General features: G+C 34.2%; 1 protein-coding gene across 1 annotated transcript in view; it reads left to right on the forward strand.

Annotated features, from left to right (window-relative positions):
- mef2ab (myocyte enhancer factor 2ab) overlaps positions 1-18,871 on the forward strand; it is a 70,858-nt gene that overhangs the window by 48,261 nt on the left and 3,726 nt on the right. Inside the window, exons 4-10 of the mRNA XM_056462606.1 lie at positions 223-357; positions 2,016-2,193; positions 5,039-5,098; positions 10,922-11,058; positions 11,158-11,184; positions 15,442-15,559; positions 16,911-17,034. Coding sequence (XP_056318581.1) covers positions 223-357; positions 2,016-2,193; positions 5,039-5,098; positions 10,922-11,058; positions 11,158-11,184; positions 15,442-15,559; positions 16,911-17,034 — 779 coding nt within the window. The remainder of the gene's footprint in view (positions 1-222; positions 358-2,015; positions 2,194-5,038; positions 5,099-10,921; positions 11,059-11,157; positions 11,185-15,441; positions 15,560-16,910; positions 17,035-18,871) is intronic.

Genomic DNA, 18,871 nt, shown 5'->3' on the forward strand with positions numbered 1-18,871 from the left:
AAATAAATCAGTTATTAGAAATGAGTTATTAAAACTATTATGTTTATAAATGTGTTGGAAAATAACTTCTCTCCATTAAACAGAAATTGGGGAAACAATATTGAGTAGGGCTAATAATTCTGACTTCAACTACATGTACATTTTGCTTACAGATATTAGGAATCATGGTGAATGTTAGATATTCAATGGTGTCATAATGTATATTTTTCTTGTTCTCTTCAGGTGCTAAATAAAAAGGAACACAGAGGTTGTGACAGTCCAGATCCAGACGCCTCATATGTCCTCACCCCTCACGCAGAGGAGAAATATCAGAAGATTAATGAAGAATTTGACAATATGATGAGAAATCACAAAATTGTAAGCAACATTTTCCTGAATGTATTTCACCTCATCATCACCGTTATCTACACAACTAATAATCACTAAATTAAACCTTAAAGGGATAGTTCACTTAAAAGGGAAAATTGTCATCTTTTACTCAACCTCCTTTTATTCCAAACGTGTTTGAGTTTCTTTCTTATTTTGAACACAAAAGAAAATTCCTGAAGTATGTTTCAAAAACGGGTGGCACAGTGGCTCAGTGGTTAGCACTCACAGCAAGAAGGTCGCTGGTTCGAGTCCTGACTGGGTTAGTTGGTATTTCTGTGTGGAGTTTGCATGTTCCCCCACAGTCCAAAGACATGCGCTAGGTGAATTGTATAAACTAAATTAGTCATAGTGAATGAGTGAGTGTGTGTGTGAGAGTGTATGGGAGCTTCCCAGTACTGGGTTGCGGCCGGAAGGGCATCCGCTGCGTAAAACATATGCCGGAATAATTGGCGGTTCATTCTGCTGTGGTGACCTCTGAAAAAATAAGAGGTTAAGTCAAAGGAAAATGAATGAATGCATGTTGGAAAACTATTAACTATGTTAACATAAACATTCTTCAAAATATCTCTTTTTTGTGTTCATCAAAAGAAAAAAAAACGTGGAACTTTTTGAGAGTGAGTAAATGGTGAGTATATTTTCTTTTTTTTTTTGGTGAACTATACCTTTAAAAACCACCAAAATATCTGGCAACCACATACAGTATAGCAAGGCTTTAGGTAAATACTCCACCTTTTTGATAAATAGGCTCATTTTACAAGTTCACTAAAGTGAAACAGTTGAGTTTTACTATTTTTTTATCCATTCAGCCTATCTCTGAGTCAGGCAGGAGCATTTATAGTATAGCTTAGCATAAACTTTTGAATCGGATTAGACCATTGCATCTCTTTTTAAAATTATCAAAGAATTTTAATAATTTTTTAATATTTAATTCTTCACTCTAGTTACATTGAGTACTAAGACTGAAGACAGAAAATTAAAAATTGATATTTTCTAGGCCAATATAGGAACTATGTTTACATTCTGGTGTAATAATCAAGAACTTTGTTGCCATGGCATGGCTGAAGCAAGCAGAATGAGGTATGAATTATCCAGCATCTAAAACTAATACCCAGAACCAACACTGTGAAAAATGCTGGGTTCCAAATAAATGATTTGTGTTAAGACGGCTTATTAAAAATAATAAAGTCGGCTTATTAGTTTTTACAAATTTAAGTGGATTAAACATAAATCTATTAAGTTGTCCCAAAAAATCTCAAAAATTGCGCTGTTCAGCTCAAGTAGTTTGAACTAACAGCAGACAGTTTTGAGTGAAGACAATAGGAAAATGATTGAAACTCTTCTTTTTTGTTGGTGATGCTAATGGTCTAATCAAACGAAATGATTTATGCTAAGCTAAGCTAAAGGTGCTCCCACCAGACCCAGAGATCGCCTAAATGAATTTAAAAATACTAAAAACTCTAGGGGAGTTGTAAAATTAGCCTGTTTTGAAAAAAAGTGGAGTGTTTCTTTAAATAAAAACCACCCAATACAATAGCCACCACATAGCAATGCTTTTACATTCACTATTTAGATTTTATGCTGAACTACTTTATATTACAATTTTAAATGTGAAGCTTCATCTTTCTCTCTGTTTGTCTTTACGTCAGCCAGCCACTTTGAACCACCAGAGTTTCTCCATGCCATTGACTTTGCCTGTCACCAATCCCGCCACCCTGTCCTACAGTACAAACAGCTCACTGGAGACCCCGGTGACCCTCAGCGGGGCAAACATACTGTCTCTGTCCTCCAACACCCTCCAGACCACCAATGGCACTGCTGGCATCGGTCAGTATCTACAATACATCATATTAAGATATTAGTGAATGCAATACTATCATCACTATGATGTCTTACCAGTATTGTGGTGTGCAATGGATATACCATGGTATGTTTTGAGGTTACTTGGAATGCCATGTGGTTGATGAATATGGAAATCAATTATTATGACTAATATACAGTGTAAAAGAGCGCTGAAACTAGGGCTGCACAATACTGGACCATTTATTTATTTAATGCTATTAAAATAAACAGGTGAGAGATCATTTTCAGATCTAATTCAGATTGATAAAAAACATGTCAAGGTGCAAACATTTTAGTCTTTAAAACACTCAGTGAGTGAAAACCTCAGCAGATATTCTGACTCTGATTGACTGTTATTATTTTCCTCTCTCGTCTTGACTCCCACCATTAGTGTTTATTTTCAGCTCTGGGTATGCCTTTGGGCCGCTCCAGCCAATAGCAGAACAGCAACTACTGAGGAGGTGGGGATAAAGGTAGTAATGCCACATCGATTGGTCAAATTGTCTGCGCTACGTATATTGCATATACGATTATCGCGATAACGATACTTTTGCAATATATTGTGCAGCCCTAGCTCAAACACACTGCGAGTTAAGAAAACACACGCAAATATTAAAACAATAACAACTTTAGTAAACATCTTCATCAGTTTGACAACACGTGCACAGGCAAATTCTTACAACATACTGTATGCAAATACAGAAAAATACTGGAAATAGATCCGACCACAATGGAAATTTGTTGACGAATGGAGATCTGAGAGGTAAGTTTTTTTGTTTATTTTAACATCCTGGTCATAAAGTTCCTCCTTCCCAGTGGGCAACTTTGACGTAGAAAATGCAAATTAATTTGATGCCAAAACCTTGACATCCATTTGACATTAACACATTGATGACCACCAAAATAACAACACAATATGTAAGGATTTTGTATCACTACAATGCATGTAAACTACATTAATGTCAAAACAACATTAAATTGACATTTAACATTGGTGTTAAAAAAACATACCGTGACTTGTTTTTGACACCAATGTTAGATGTCAATTTGATATGTTTTATTATTATTATTACTATTTATTTAACTTTTTAATGTATTTTTGACATCAAGGTGTCGTCTGGGTTGTTTGTATATTTCAATGGAATGTTAGTAGGAGTTACTCTCAGAACTAAAAATAGTGTCAGGATTCTGCCACTTCGGTCTTGACAATTCTTGTTTTGGTGGCAGATTCCAGACACTAGTCCTGTTCTGTCTTGTATGTTGTGCTCGAGTATTATCTGGTCGAGCACACTTAGGGACCGGACACAGTGAACGCACTTTTTGCCTTGAGGCTTCTTTTTTGAATGATTTACTAACGACCGTGAGTATTTGGTTGTTGCTTTTGCGCCCTGCGCGCCTCGGATTTTTGCTGTTTAAAAAAGTTAACTTTGAGCGGAAAAGTGCACTACATCAGCCACGTCTTTTTCAGAACTAAAAATGCGTAAATATTAAAGAACTGTACAACCATTTAGGGACGAGTCTTTCTGAATGGAACGCAGTGTGCAACACCAAACAACTTCCCTGCACAAAGGATCATTGGGGCCTGATCAGCTGAATCCTTTGAAACCCCGGCCAGTTTTGACCACTGGTTTGAAACAGCACTTCAATATGGCAATCCTAATTGTTTTTTCCTTCCAAAGTGCACACTGGGATGTCATATCCCATTTGGAACACCGCACATCTCTAAATGGATTGAGTTTATGCCATGTGTTTGGCTAATTAGATATCTGTGTTAAAGTTGACTAAGGGGCCAGTGACTGTATGCAGTAAACGAATTAGTCTCACACATTTTGAAATGAATCAATTTAGAACTAAAACTCTGGGGTGAAGAAGAAAGTTTATGGTAAAACCTTTTTTTTAGTTCAGTCCTTAATTATAAATGTTTTATGTTTAAGATCTGACAAGTATTTTGAAAACCCTTTTCACAAGAACCGTCTTTAAAACACAATGAATAATCTTAATTTCTTTAACTTTTTAATATCTAGATTTTTTTTAAATGTATGTATATTTATAAAGCTATACTTGTGTAACCCACCTATTGCACCCAACCCAGTCGGAGCTAGGGTTGAACCAGTGAGGAGAGAGGTTTACCTGCATAGCACTTTGCTAGCTGGCCTCCATTACACTCACCCCCCCCCCTAAACCTCACTTCCATCCCGGACGAGCCCCCACATATAACCTACCGGTCCTATCGCACCCAACCTGGTCTGAGCTGGGATCGAACCGGTGATTCTTAGCATGGGAGTTGGTTGCTCTAACAAGGAGGCTAAAGAACATGACCTCTAGCGTCTGTCGCTAGAGCATCTTTAGAGGATTACCTGCACTGCACTTTGCTAGCTGGCCTTCGTTAGACTTGTATTATATCATATTTGCATCATATTACAAACAAAACCAATCAACGCTTATGAGAGGTGTTTCTAATGCTGCAACTATGGGACAGTAAATTTGATATTCTCCCTTCTGTCAGCTGTTATCAGTCTCACACAATTGTTTTTCCTTTTTTGAAAGTAGTGCAAACACTATGGTGGAGTTTTCTTTTATTGTTTGAGCAAATACAAATACAAAAAAAAGTATTTTTGATACTCTCCCATTCACTGCGCTTCAACTATGATAACTTCCGCTGCAGAAAAACCTGGAAATGCGAAAAAGGTCTATTATTTATGAGTAGTTAAAAATAAAAATACTACTGAGCGCAACTCTTTTGAGTTTTGCTCAAGCTGTATCCTCACAGTTTTGAATACCATAGACAGTCAAATAAAGCTCTTGCTAATATTAATGTTCATCTGTCCAGATGGTATGCCAGCTTCCTCAGATGTCACACTTCCAAACGGAGTTCACTCCAGTCATGTGGGTACGTACTCGCTTTATATGGTAAATTACAGTACAGTGTGTCCGACTGTTATGATAGAGTTCCACTGAGGTGTCAGTCTGTTTAATGAACACACGGTAAAAACGTGATTTACTTTAATGCTTGCTGGATAATTCTAGCTGCTTGAGAGATAAGATTACACACCACGAACAAATCTGGTGATAGTTTCTTTAAGAGCTGGATGCGTCTGTATATTACAGACAGATTTACTGTAACGTGCGCATGAAAACCTGCAGGCTGCTCATAAATGGTTTTGAACAGAGAGATGAAGTCAGAGAAGCTGTGTTGATATGACTGTGTGCAATGTCTGTGCCTGTGTGTGTGCATGCTTTTTGTACATGCTCGTATTCATGTTTGTGTGTGTAACTTCCTCATATGGGGACCACAAATAGCAATACCAGTATATTTTGACATTGTGGGGGCATTATTTTGGTTCTTATAAGGAAAGTGGCTCATAAATCACACAGAATGTCGTATTTTGGAAATTTAAAAATCCAAATTGTGTCCTGTGAGTGTTGGGGTAGGGGGTCAAATAAAATGTAAAGTTCATTCATTCATTTTCTTTTCGGCTTAGTCCCTTTATTAATCTGGGGTCGCCACAGCGGAATGAACCGCCAACTCATCCAGCATTTATTTATGCAGCGAATGCCCTTCCAGCTGCAACCCATCCCTGGGAAACACATACACACTTATTCACACACACATGCACTGTGGACAATTTAGCCTACCCAATTAACCTGTACCACATGTCTTTGGACTGTGGGGGAAACCAGAGCACCCGGAGGAAACCCACGCGAACGCAGGGAGAACATGCAAACTCCACACAGAAACGCCAACTGACCCAGCCAAGGCTCGAACCAGCAACCTTCTTGCTGTGAGGCGACAGCACTACCTACTGCGCCACTGCGTTGCCCAATTGTAAAGTTTGTAAACTAAAAATCATCTGTAGGAAGTCCTGATAAACATAGCTGTACAAGTAATGTGTGTGTGTGCGTGTGTATGTGTGTGTGTGTGTGTGTGTTAATCCTGATGTTGATTGATGTGGGCAGTAAGGGAGGTCATGACCTCATGTGTTTAGGATAAACTGATCTCCTTATCCACTAAAAGCTTGTAAGGGCACTTGTTTGTGCTAATGAATTACTGGAGGTTAAAGACAAGTGAAGCTGCATATTTGCTGTAGAAAATTACTTAGATGTGTCTGCTTATAATAAAAATAACTTTATAATAAATAAAAAAACACTGTATAATATACACTACCTGACAAAAGTCTTGTCATTGATCCTAGCTGTAAGAGCATCAAATCATAACTTGACTTCTAGTTGATCATTTGGAAAAGTGGCAGAAGGTAGATTTTTCTGACGAATCATCTGTTGAACTGCATCCCAATCATCACACATAGTGCAGCAGACCTATTGGAACCTGCATGGACCCAAGATTCTCAGAGAAATCAGACAACATCAGAAAGGTCCGACCCTTCCTATCTGAACATACAGCTCAACTCATTGTTCAAGCTCTTGTCCTCTCCAAACTGGACTATTGCAACTCTCTGCTAGCCGGGCTACCAGCTAGTTCTATCAAACCTCTTCAGCTGCTTCAGAACGCAGCTGCACGAGTGGTCTTTGATGAACCCAAAAGAGCACGTCACTCCGCTACTCACCCGTTTGCACTGGCTTCCAGTTGCTGCCCGCATCAAATTCAAAGCTCTGATGTTTGCTTACAAAGTGACCTCTAGCTGTGCTCCTTCGTATCTGCTCTCACTTCTGCAGATATATGTGCCCTCCAGAAACTTGCGTTCTGTGAATGAACGTCGCCTCGTTGTTCCATCCCAAAGAGGGAAGAAATCACTTTCCCGAACTCTCACATTCAATCTGCCCAGTTGGTGGAATGAACTCCCCAACTACATCAGAACAGCCGAGTCACTTGCTGTCTTCAAGAAACGACTAAAAACGCAACTGTTTAGTCTCCACTTTTCCTCCTAATCTGCAATTGCCTCTCTGGCTATACCACTAACTGAGCCCTCTTTCTCTCTCTCTCTCTCTCTCTAAAAAAAAAAAAAAAAAAAAAAAAAAAAAAAAATTTCTACTAATGTTTTGCTTCTTAGACTTTTACACGCCTGAAACTTGTCTATAGCACTTGTTCACTGCTGCTCTTATAGTTGTGTAAATTGCTTCCTTGTCCTCATTTGTAAGTCGCTTTGGATAAAAGCGTCTGCTAAATGACTAAATGTAAATGTAAATGTAAATGTAAGTTTGGTAAAGGAAAAATCATTTGGGGTTACATTCAGTATGTGAACATGTGAGAGATCAGCAGAGTGGATGACAACATCAACAGCCTGAGGTATCAAGACATTTGTGCTGCCCATTACATTACAAGCCACAGGAGAGGGCAAATTCTTCAGCAGGATAGCGCTCCTCAAATTTCAGCCTCCACATCAAAGTCCTGAAAGCAAAGAAGGTGAAGATGCTCCAGGATTGGCCAGCCCAGTCACCAGACATGAATATTATTGAGCATGTCTGGGGTAAGATGAAGGAGGAGGCATTGAAGATGAATCCAAAGAGTCTTGATGAACTCTGGGAGTCCTGCAAGAAGGCTTTCTTTGCCATTCCAGATGACTTTATTAATAAGTTACTTAAGTCATTGTAGAGATGTATGGATGCAGTCCTCCATGAGGAGTCAAATACAATATCAATCATTTTTCCACTGCAGCATGACTTTATATTCTATACTGTACATTGTTTCTGTTAAGTGACAAGACTTTTGTCTAAGCAAAGTCAGACCTTACTGTCCTAATTAAGTAATAAAAATCAAGGCATGATCATATTTTATTTTGGTAAAATAAGCGTAATTTAGAGGCCTTTGCCTTTCATATAAGTCACTTCTGATACCAAATGATCAACTAGAAGTCAAGTTATTATTTGTTGTACCTAAAACTTGGATGGGCGACAAGACTTTTGTCAGATAGTTTTTTGATGTGCCTTCCAGTGTTATTGTAGTCTAACTGACATACTATTAGTTATTAGTAGTAGATAGTAGATTTAGCTGGTTATTATTTTTATCTTTTCCATTTTCATTTCTGATTTTATTTTATTTTTTTTTCGGTTGTTTTTATTTCCATTTTTATTTTAGTCAATTTTAAAATGTGCCTATATAGATTTTTATTTATTATTTAAATTTATTAATTTATTTATAATTTATTTATTATTGTTTAATTTTTAATTAAATTTGTTTAATTCTAGTTGTTTTATTACAAGATAATATATTAAATTATATATATTTTTTAAAATAGTTACATATTTTTACATATTGACTTTTTTATTCTTTTCATTTTAGTTACTGTATCAAACTGGTCCTTTCTTCATGTTTTATTCTTAGCATATTTAATAAAGAGCTAACATATTAGAACAACTTTTAAATAAAAAATCAACTATCACATTTTATTTAACCTAATTTAATTATTACACTTTAAAATAACTCTTTTATATTTGAATATACTGTACAATGTGAAATTGTAATTCTTTTTCAAATTGTTCAAAAGGGAAAATTAACGAAGGAACATGTTTTTAAACATAATAGTTTTAATAACTAATTACTCATCATAACATTATTTAATGTGTCTGTTAACTATAAAAATAAAAACACTGTAAAAAATATAGTTTTATTGGTGTTCCTTCCTGTGTTATTGTAGTCTAATGGACATACTATTAGTTATTAGTAGTAGTTTAGTTGGTTATTATTTTCTTATATTTTTCATTTTCATTTCTGATTTCATTTTGTTAAGGTTGTTTTATTACCATTTTTATTTTAATTAGCCAATTTTAAAATGTGCCTATATAGATTGTTTTATTTTTATTTGTTTCATTAAGATGAAACATTAAGTTAGTTTAATTTTAAATATTAGTTTAAGTTTTCATTCACTTTCCTTCAGCTTAGTCTTTATTTCAGAGGTCGCCACAGCAGAATGAACCGCCAACTATTCCAACATATGTTTTACACAGCAACAGCTGCAACCCTGTATTGCGAAACAACCATTCACACACACACTCATACACTATGGACAATTTTGCATACCCAATTCACTTATAGCGCATGTCTTTGGACTGTGGGGTAAACACAGGAGCACCTCACAGCAACCCACATCAACACAGGGATAGTTTAAGTATCTTACATATTTACTCTATTTTTCTGCTTTTCATTTTAGTTTTAGTTACTGTATCAAACTCGTCCTTTCTTGATTTTTTTAAAAAGAGCCAGCATATATGCAAATTTAGCCATTTCTATAATAAATTACAGTTAATTCAACTATTAAACTTTAAAATTAGTCTTTTGTATATTAATATACTGTACAATGTGAAGTTAAAATTCTTTTTCAAATGTTTCCCAAGTGCAATTGATCAAAGGGATGCATGTTTAAACAACAGTTTAATAACTAATTTCTCATCATAACTAATTTCTTTTGTGTTATGATGACAGTACATAATATTTTACTAGTTATTTTGCAAAAGACCAGTATTCAGCTTAAAGTGACATTTAAAGGATTAACTAGGTTAGTTAGGATAGATAGGATAATTAGGCAAATCATTGGACAACAGTGGTTTGTAGCCAATAGGAAAACAATCTTGAGTAAATAATATTGACCTTACAAGTTTTTATTATTTTTTAATTCCAGCCAAACTAAAAGAAATAAGACTTTCTCTAGAAGAAAAAAAATATTATAGAAAATACTGTGACAAAATTGATTAAAAATGAATTTTAAAAGGGCTAAACTATAACTGTCTTCAACTTTAACTTATAATTAAATTGTTAGTCCTCCTGTGATTTTATTTTAGTTTTTTTTTTATTTCTGTAATATCTTTTCTTCTGGAGAAAGTCTTTTGCAGTGGCGGAGCTACAATTTTTTTTACATGGGGTGGCCAGGGGGTATTATTAGCAAAATATTTGCGCATCGTAAATTAAATATGATAACTAACATACATGGAATGTGCATGTAATACCAACACAGATGAATATAGCATTAACTGTCTAAAGAGCAAATTGATCTCTCTAATCTCATTAAATTTACTGATGTCGTCAGTGCCTCGTTAACTTACACAGCAACTTACTCTTGTCTTCGACTCATCATTGATTTGAAAATAGCTAGAGCGTTGCTGGCAAAATTCAAAATCTTCTTTAGACAAATGAGATTTCAATCAGCATCAAGAACTGCCAGCAGCAAATAAAATTTTGGGGTGGCTCCCAGGGTGGCCAATTAGATGTCAGGGGTGTCCACCCCGGACACCCCTCTGTCTCCGCCACTGTTTATTGGTTTTATTTCAGCTAGAATGAAAAGTTTTTTAAAACCATTTTAAGTCAATATTATTAGTCCCCTTAAGCTATATTGTTTTCAGTTGTCTAAAGAACAAACCACTGCTATACAATGTCTTGCCCAATTTCCCTAACTTGCCTATTAACTTAATTATCCTAATTAAGCCTTTAAATGCCACTTTAAGCTGAATGCTAGTGTCTTGAAAAATATCTAGTCAAGTATTATTTACTGTCATCATGGCAAAGATAAAAACATTAGAAATGAGTTATAAAAACTATTAAGTTTAGAATTTTTTTAAAATAATTTCCCATTCTTTAAACCGAAATTGGGGAAAAGAAATACACAGGAGGGCTAATAACTCAGAGGGGCTAATAGGCTAATTCTGATTTAATTGTATATTTTAAAAAGTATAGTGCAACTGTGTATGAATCTGAAATGCTATTAATGACTGCTACACCTCAGCCAAACTTGTAATAATCTCTCTGTTTAACTGTCTCCTTCAGTCAATGGCTTTTCCGCCGGTTCTGACGGAAACAGTATTGGACAAGCGATCGCTGCTAAATCATCCACAGCGAGCCGCAAACCTGACCTGCGAGTCCTCATTCCTCCTGTCTGCAAAAACAGCTCTGCTTCATCACTGGTGAGAGTTTATTTTGTCCGCCACCAGCCTCACAAAAACATCCTGAAATCATTAGACAATGAGTGAATATTGACCTGTCTGATATCTTTCTTCTGCAAGCCGCCAGAGGAAGGAGACGAGCATTTGGTAAGAGGTGTTTTATAATGATTTGTTCGCAAATGCTTGGCAAACGTGACTCGTTAATTTGGTCATAAAAGATGCGGAAATATTAGTTTTGCTGTGTGATGTTGAAGTAGGCTGTCATCTAGTGGTTCATTGACACATTACAGCCAAAGCCTAAACTTGCGTTTACATTGAGTCATTTAGCAGCAGACAATTTTGTCCAAAGCGACTTACAATTGGAAGAGGAATTCGGCGATTCAAGAAGAAACGGCAATACAGAAAAGAAATTAATTATAAAGGGATAATTCACCCAAAAAATGAAAAATTACCCACTATTACTCACTCTTAATTGATTACATTAACACTTTCATTGTAGGAAAATATAATCCCTGCTGTAAAAAAAACAGCTTAAACCAGCCTAAGATGGTTAGCTGGCTTTAGCTGGTCGACCAGCCTGGTTTTAGAGGAGTTCTGGCCATTTCCCGGCTGGTTTTCAGCTATTTCCAGCCTGGTCTTAGCTGGTCAGGCTGGGAGATGACCAGCTAAAAGCATCTTGACCAGTCTAGCCAGACTAGAAACTAGCCTGGAAATGGCCAAAACCAGGCTGGTTGACCAGTTAAAACCAGCTAACCAGTTTAGTCTGGTTTAAGCTGTTTTTTTTTTCAGAAGGGACTATGATATAATGAAGAAAGCTGTAAACCTGTAACCATTGGCTGATTATTCAGAATAATTTTAAGAGAAGAAAGAAACTCAAGTCTTCACACAAGTGAAGGGTCAGTAGGCCGACAGAATTGTCTGTAGTGTTTTTGTTATGTTAAATTGAATTTAACATTTATTAGCATATTTATGTATTCATGATTTTATGACGAGAAACAATGCAATCCAATAACAATAAATAAATAAAAAAAAAGTTCAGGTATTTCTAGATTAAAACAAATAACAGTTTACTCTGTGAGGGTATTTCTTGCACATTCTCCCCATGTTCCTGTGAGTTTACTTCGGGTGCTCCGGTTTCAAAAGACATGCATTATAGGCAGTGGTGAAAAGAGTACTGTAAAAATCATACTCAAGTAAAAGGACTATTACTTGACCCAAAATGTAGTGCAAGTAGAGTAAAAGTATCTGTTGTAAATATTACTCAAAGCATGAATAAATAGTAGCTCTTTCAAAAGTACTCAAGATGGGTGAGTAGTGAGTATTACAAGTTGATGCGTTATAATGCAGTTTGTGTAGGGATGTGTAAACGTAACATTCTGTAGTGCATTTAGTGATTATATTCGTTCCTTTCTTCCTTCCATTGTTTGTTCATTCTGTCCTTCCCTCATTCATTCGTTTGTTCACTCTATCCTTCCTTCATTTGTTCCTTCCTTCGTTCCTCCCTTCATTTGTTTACTCATTCAATCGTTTGTTTAATCATTTGTTCCTTTCTTCATTTGGTCCTTTGTTCATTCATTCATTCGTTTGCTCCTTCCTTAGTTTGTTCAATCCTTCATTAATTCCTTCCTTCATTCGTTTGGTCCTTCCTTCCTTTATTAGTTCGGTCCTCCCTTCCTTCATTCGGCCCTTCCTTCATTTGGCCCTTCCTTCCATTCTTCATTCATTCCATTTAGTGATTGTTGAAGGATATTTGATGGTTTCAGTCATCATAGAGTTGACATCCTTAATTTTCTCATCAGTGACATGCAATCTAAACAGTCTCTGGATCATTGCAGGTAAAGGTTTTGGACATCTTCTTGGACACTTTTAATGGTTCCAAAAGGTTTGCTGCATTTATAAAGCGCCCATGTCTTGAGGTTGTTCAATATGATGCAATTTGTTACTTTACACCACTGGTTATAGTTGAATTGAATAAACTAAATTGGCCGTAGTGTATGAGTGTGTGTGTGTGTGTGTGTGTGTGTGTGTGTGTGTGTGTGTGTGTTTCCCAGTGATGGGTTGCAGATAAAAGGGTATCCGCTACGTAAAACAGTATGCTGGATAAGTTGGCGGTTCATTCCAATGTGGCGAACCTGATGAAAAAGGGACTAGCCAAAGCAAAATAAACGAATGAATAAAAGCCTTAAAGTTACATGCTGCCATCTAGTGGTTCATTGACACATTACAGTCGCAGCTTATAGGTGAAAGTTCACCCAAAAATTTTACAATTGCTCACTATTTACGAACTCTCACGTGATTACAAACCTTTATGAGTTTCTTGATTCTGTTGAACACGTCTATAGTAGGAAAAAATAATACTATGGAAGTCTTTGGTTACAGATTTACAGCTTTCTTCAGTATATCTTTCTTAGTGTTCAACAGAAGAAAGAAACAAGTGAAGGGTGAGTAAATGATGACAAAATTTTCAGTAGTGTCGTTTTTATGTTGAATAAAATAGTTCCTGCATTTATTTACATACGATTTTAAGATTTTGAGAAAAAAATGCTCAAAGACAATACATTTTGAAAATATATTTATTTATTTTGCAAACATTTCTAGAGTTAAACAATTACATTTACTTAATCCCATACCTCATCAATCTAAAAAATATATATATATAACATATATGATCAATAAGTCATGAAAACATGTTTTTAGTAAACTGTAACTTATTAAACTAAATTAATCATGTTCTAACTTAATTTTATAAGTTACACAAGCTGTTTTAAGTCAGGTTAATATAATATAAGTTCAAAGAATTCATAAGGTTAATTCGATCAGCTTAAAAATGTAAGGCAATGAAAGACAAAATAATGAAGCTTGCCTGGACAAAATTGTAGAGTACCAACAATTTCGTCCACTCATTTTTCATTATTTTGCCTTTTTTAATGCTTTTGCTGAACCACATTTTTTAAAGCATCTCAATTTCATGACTTTATTTTCAGTAATTTTTGATTATTCATTATTTTTTTTACTGTTTCAAGTTACTGTATTTCAGTGACCACTAGTTTTTCTGAAGAGTACCAACAATTTTGTCCACTTCTGTGTGTGTGTATGTATATATATATATATATATATATATATATATATATATATATATATATATATATATATATATATATATATATATATATATATATATACACACCTATATATAGGTGCCCTATAATATCCAAAAATACTCAATTGCTTGGAGTCAGTTTAAATTTTTAAGTGGTAGAAATGTAAAAAACTAATACAGTTATTTAGCTAATATGCTTTAATGTGATCAAAAGAGATAACAATGACATTAATAACGTCACAACTGATTTATATTTCAGACCAACTTTTGTTTCATCACAGAAAGCTAAAAAATATATACTCAGCTCTTTTTCACATAATCATGATAATAATAATAATAATAATAGGGCGGCACGGTGATGCAGTGGGTAGCCTTACAGTAAGAATGTCGCTGGTTCAAGCTGGGTCAGTTGGCATTTCTGTGGAGTTTGCATGTTCTCCCCATGTTGGTGTGGGTTTCATCCAGGTGCTCTGGTTTCCCCCACAGGTCCAAAGACATGTGCTATAGGTGAATTGGGTAAGCTAAATTGACCATCGTGTTTGTGTGTGAATGAGTGCATTCTCAGAAATAAAGGTACGCGAGCTGTCACTGGGGTGGTACCTTTTTGAAAGGGACACATTTGTACTTAAAGGGTTCATATTGGTACCTCTAAAGTATATATTAGTACCTAAACATTTTAAGTGGAACACTTTTGTATTTTTTAGGTACTTATATGTATCCTTGAGGTATAAATATGGACCTTTTAAGTACAAATTTGTACCTTTTGAAAAGGTACCACCCTAGTGACAGCTCGCATACCTTTATTTCTGAGAGTGCGTGTATGGGTGTTTCCCAGTGGGTTGCAGCTGGAAGGGCATCCGCTGTGTTAAACATATGCTGGATAAGTTGGCGGTTCATTTCGCTGTGGTGACCCCTGATTAATAAGGGACTAATCCAAAAAGAAAATGAATGAATAATAATAATAATAATAATAATAAATGTTTGTTGTTGTTTTTTGAGCAGCAAATCAACGTATTAGAATGATTTCTAAAGGGTCCTATGACTGCAGTAATGATACAAAAATGTAGCTTTGATGTCACATGAATAATTTACAATTTAAAATATATTCAAACAACATTATTTTTTATATTTTTTTGTACTGTTCTTCCTGTTTTTACTGTACTTTGGATCAAATAAATTCGGACTTGAAGAGAAGAGACTTTAAAAATCATAAACCTCACCATTCTAAAGCTTTTGACCACTAGTGTATCTCCACACCAATCAAGCTTGTTGTGTTCACACTCTTCTGTTTCTGTAATCCTCAGAGAACAGACAGCTCTCAGTCCAGCCAATCACTGAGCACACCTGTGGTATCTGTGGCAACACCCAGTCTGCATCCACAGGACCTCGTGTACTCAGCCATGACGTCATCGTTCACTACAGGTGTGTGACTCTGTTACAACATGTTACAAATGTATTGACAGAGCATTTTAATTATTACATTAACAAGAACATATGAAAACAAATTACATAGTAGTAGAGAAAATAATACTATAAAATAATAATTATACAACAATAATAAAACTGTATATTTAACATTCAACATCTCGCTCTCACCTCAATTCAATTCAAACGTGCTTTATTGGCATGACAAATGTTGCAAATGTAATGCCAAAGCATTTGTATTGTTTACATTAAAACAACACGTGAAACAAACTGCTGTACACAGTTGTACAGATACAAAAGGTCATAATAATAATAATATTATTTTAAAAATCTTTAATTATACTATATAATAATAATAATAATAATAACTGTATATTTAATTATCAACATCTCTCTTAATTCAATTCAGTTGTTTTATTGGTATGACACATTACAAATGTATTTCCATAACATTTGAATTATTTACATTAAAAAGAAAATAAATTATATCGTTGTAGAGATGATAATAGTCATATAAAATAATAATAATTTAAAAATAAATAATAATAAATAATAAAAACTATATATTTAACAATCAGCATCTCTCTCTCACTCATGGACCCTCATAATAATAATAATAATAATAATAATAATAATAATAATAATATTAATAATAATAGTAATAACTATTATTGTTATTATTCATTATTATTAAAATTTATTTTAGTAATACATATATTATTGATGACTATAATAACAATAATAATAATTATTATAATTTATTTGAGTAATAATTATAGTCGGCGGTTCATTTCACTGTGGCGACCCAAGATTTTAAAAAGGGATTAAGCCGAAAAGAAAAAAATGAATGAATGAATAATTATAGTAATGATAATATAATAATAATAATAAAATAGTAATAATAATAATATTAATAATAATAACAACAACAACAATAATAATAATTTTATTCTTCTTATTACTATTTATTTTAGTAATATTTATAATAATAATAATAATAATAATAATATAATAATAATAATAATAATAATAATAATAATAATAATAATAATAATATAATAATAATGATAATAATAATAATAATATAATAATAATAATAATAATAATAATATAATAATAATAATAATAATAATAATAATATAATAATAATAATAATAATAATAATAATATAATAATAATAATAATAATAATAATAATAATAATAATAATAATAATAATAATATAATACTAATATAATAATAATAATGCATTTGATTTGGAATGTGCTTTTCTTAAACCCAAAGTGATACAGTAAAATGCAACAAAACAGCACAATGAGTTTCGCCATTTAACTCTTCATTCCTTACAGATTTTCCCTTAAGCAGCAGAGAGGCCGGCTCTATACATGGCTTTGGTTCACTGGATGCTTCAGTCATATCAGGCTCTTCTTGGAAACAGAGTCAACATGGCCATCCAGCATTCAGTGCTCAGAGGTGAGAGGATGACACAGATGTTTGAGGAAACAGTATGCTTTATTTTGTCCATGCGTTTCCTGCATTCACTCTTCAGTGCTAAGAGAACATGAAACACTATATATATATAAATTAACAACTCATTTCTAATAGCTGATTTCTTTTATCTTTGCCATGATGACAGTACATAATATTTTATATATATATATATATATATATATATATATATATATATATATATATATATATATATATATATATATATATATATATATATATATATATATATATATATACATATGCAATAAATAGAGGTCCTTTGGATGAAAGTCTGTTCACTCGGCGGCCATATTTGCTATTGCAACACCTCCAGCTCATCCAAGACCAAGTTCTGCTGTTTCTAAATAATTAGGGGTATCCTAAAACCCCCCAAAATGCTTACTGAATTAAATTACATATTTCAAATCAGCAACAAAATCTGAAGTAACCTGTATGCACTAATCTGAAGTAATGTCAGCTTTGCAGAATTTAAAGAACAAACAAACAATTACGGCTCAGAACAATGTTTTGTGTCTATTTGTTTTTGTTTTGTGGCAAGTGGCTGTGTAATAAGCGGGATAAAGTACATCCAGGTGGTTGTTATTGCAGATTAGCCCTTCACTTTTGTAAAACGGCTCTCTGCTTTGTTATCAGATTGATTAGCCACCATGACTAGTGCATACACACACGGTTGTTAAGCATTATTTTCAATGAGATATAATTTCATTATTATGCATGATTCAGAGACATCGGTCATGAGTAATCCTTTTGTGCAAGTGCTATTTTTGTTTTTCTGTGACACAGCGAGAGCTGAGGTCTGAGATTTGTCTGAGATGAGTACAGAGTTTTGAGTACAGTATTTTGAGTGGAAAATTTGTTTGTAAGGATTTCGTTTTTTATTGTTGTTTTATCTGAAATTGCTTACTACACAAGTTGATACTAGTACTAAATTTGAATTTACTTCACGTTCAGCATAGTGTGAATGCGAGTAGTGTGATTGGAATTTGGACATACTACATCTAAACTCGGCCCTCCCAGCTTATCACAGCTGACAACACCCCGTTACCGAACACTTTCATTTCAGAAGTGTGAAAATACACTCCTTAAATAGGGGGTTGTCATGACACTTTAAAGAGAAAGGGAGTTTTCACACTGGCTTTATGTTTTTGAAGCTTTTATCTGAGAACTTTTACAGACCACACTACTAGAACTCCCTGATCATGCAGATTCACATTGTACAATATCAAGAAGATCTCCTGTTCTGTTCAGGCTCTTGCAATGCTCCTGTCAAGGCCTCCCAACAACACCAAGTGCCTACTGATCGTGAATGTGGCTTTAAAAACAGTACTATATAGAGTGCTGTAATTCAAAAAGTTAAATTGTTCTCTGATAAATAGTAGATATGTGGCTTGCAAGTGCTAAGATTCTCCAGAAAATGGTTTTAGATGCTCATTTATAACCACAGCAATTACCCCAGAATGAAAAACTCAATTTTGACCATATTTGGAAGGCTCATGAATATTAATAAGCTCTGCTCTGACACTCCACAGCTTGTCACACACACAGCACGCAATGTTCTCCGAAATACACGCATGCAAAATAATCATACTTTAATTGTAAAAAATTTGAATAAATTGAATAGATGCCTTTGCTGACAATCTTTTAAACTAAAGTGGTAGAGAGGTTTATTTTAGCTAGGAGTTATTGAGCTATATTTATGGCATCAGATGAACCTAGTTTCACTAGTAGTTTGCTCCTGTGTTGAGGATGAAATATAGGCCAAATTATAAAATTACTCTACTAAAGGGACTGACAGAGA

The sequence above is a fragment of the Danio aesculapii genome, chromosome 7, assembly GCF_903798145.1.
Source record: "Danio aesculapii chromosome 7, fDanAes4.1, whole genome shotgun sequence".
NCBI classification, from domain to species: domain Eukaryota; kingdom Metazoa; phylum Chordata; class Actinopteri; order Cypriniformes; family Danionidae; genus Danio; species Danio aesculapii.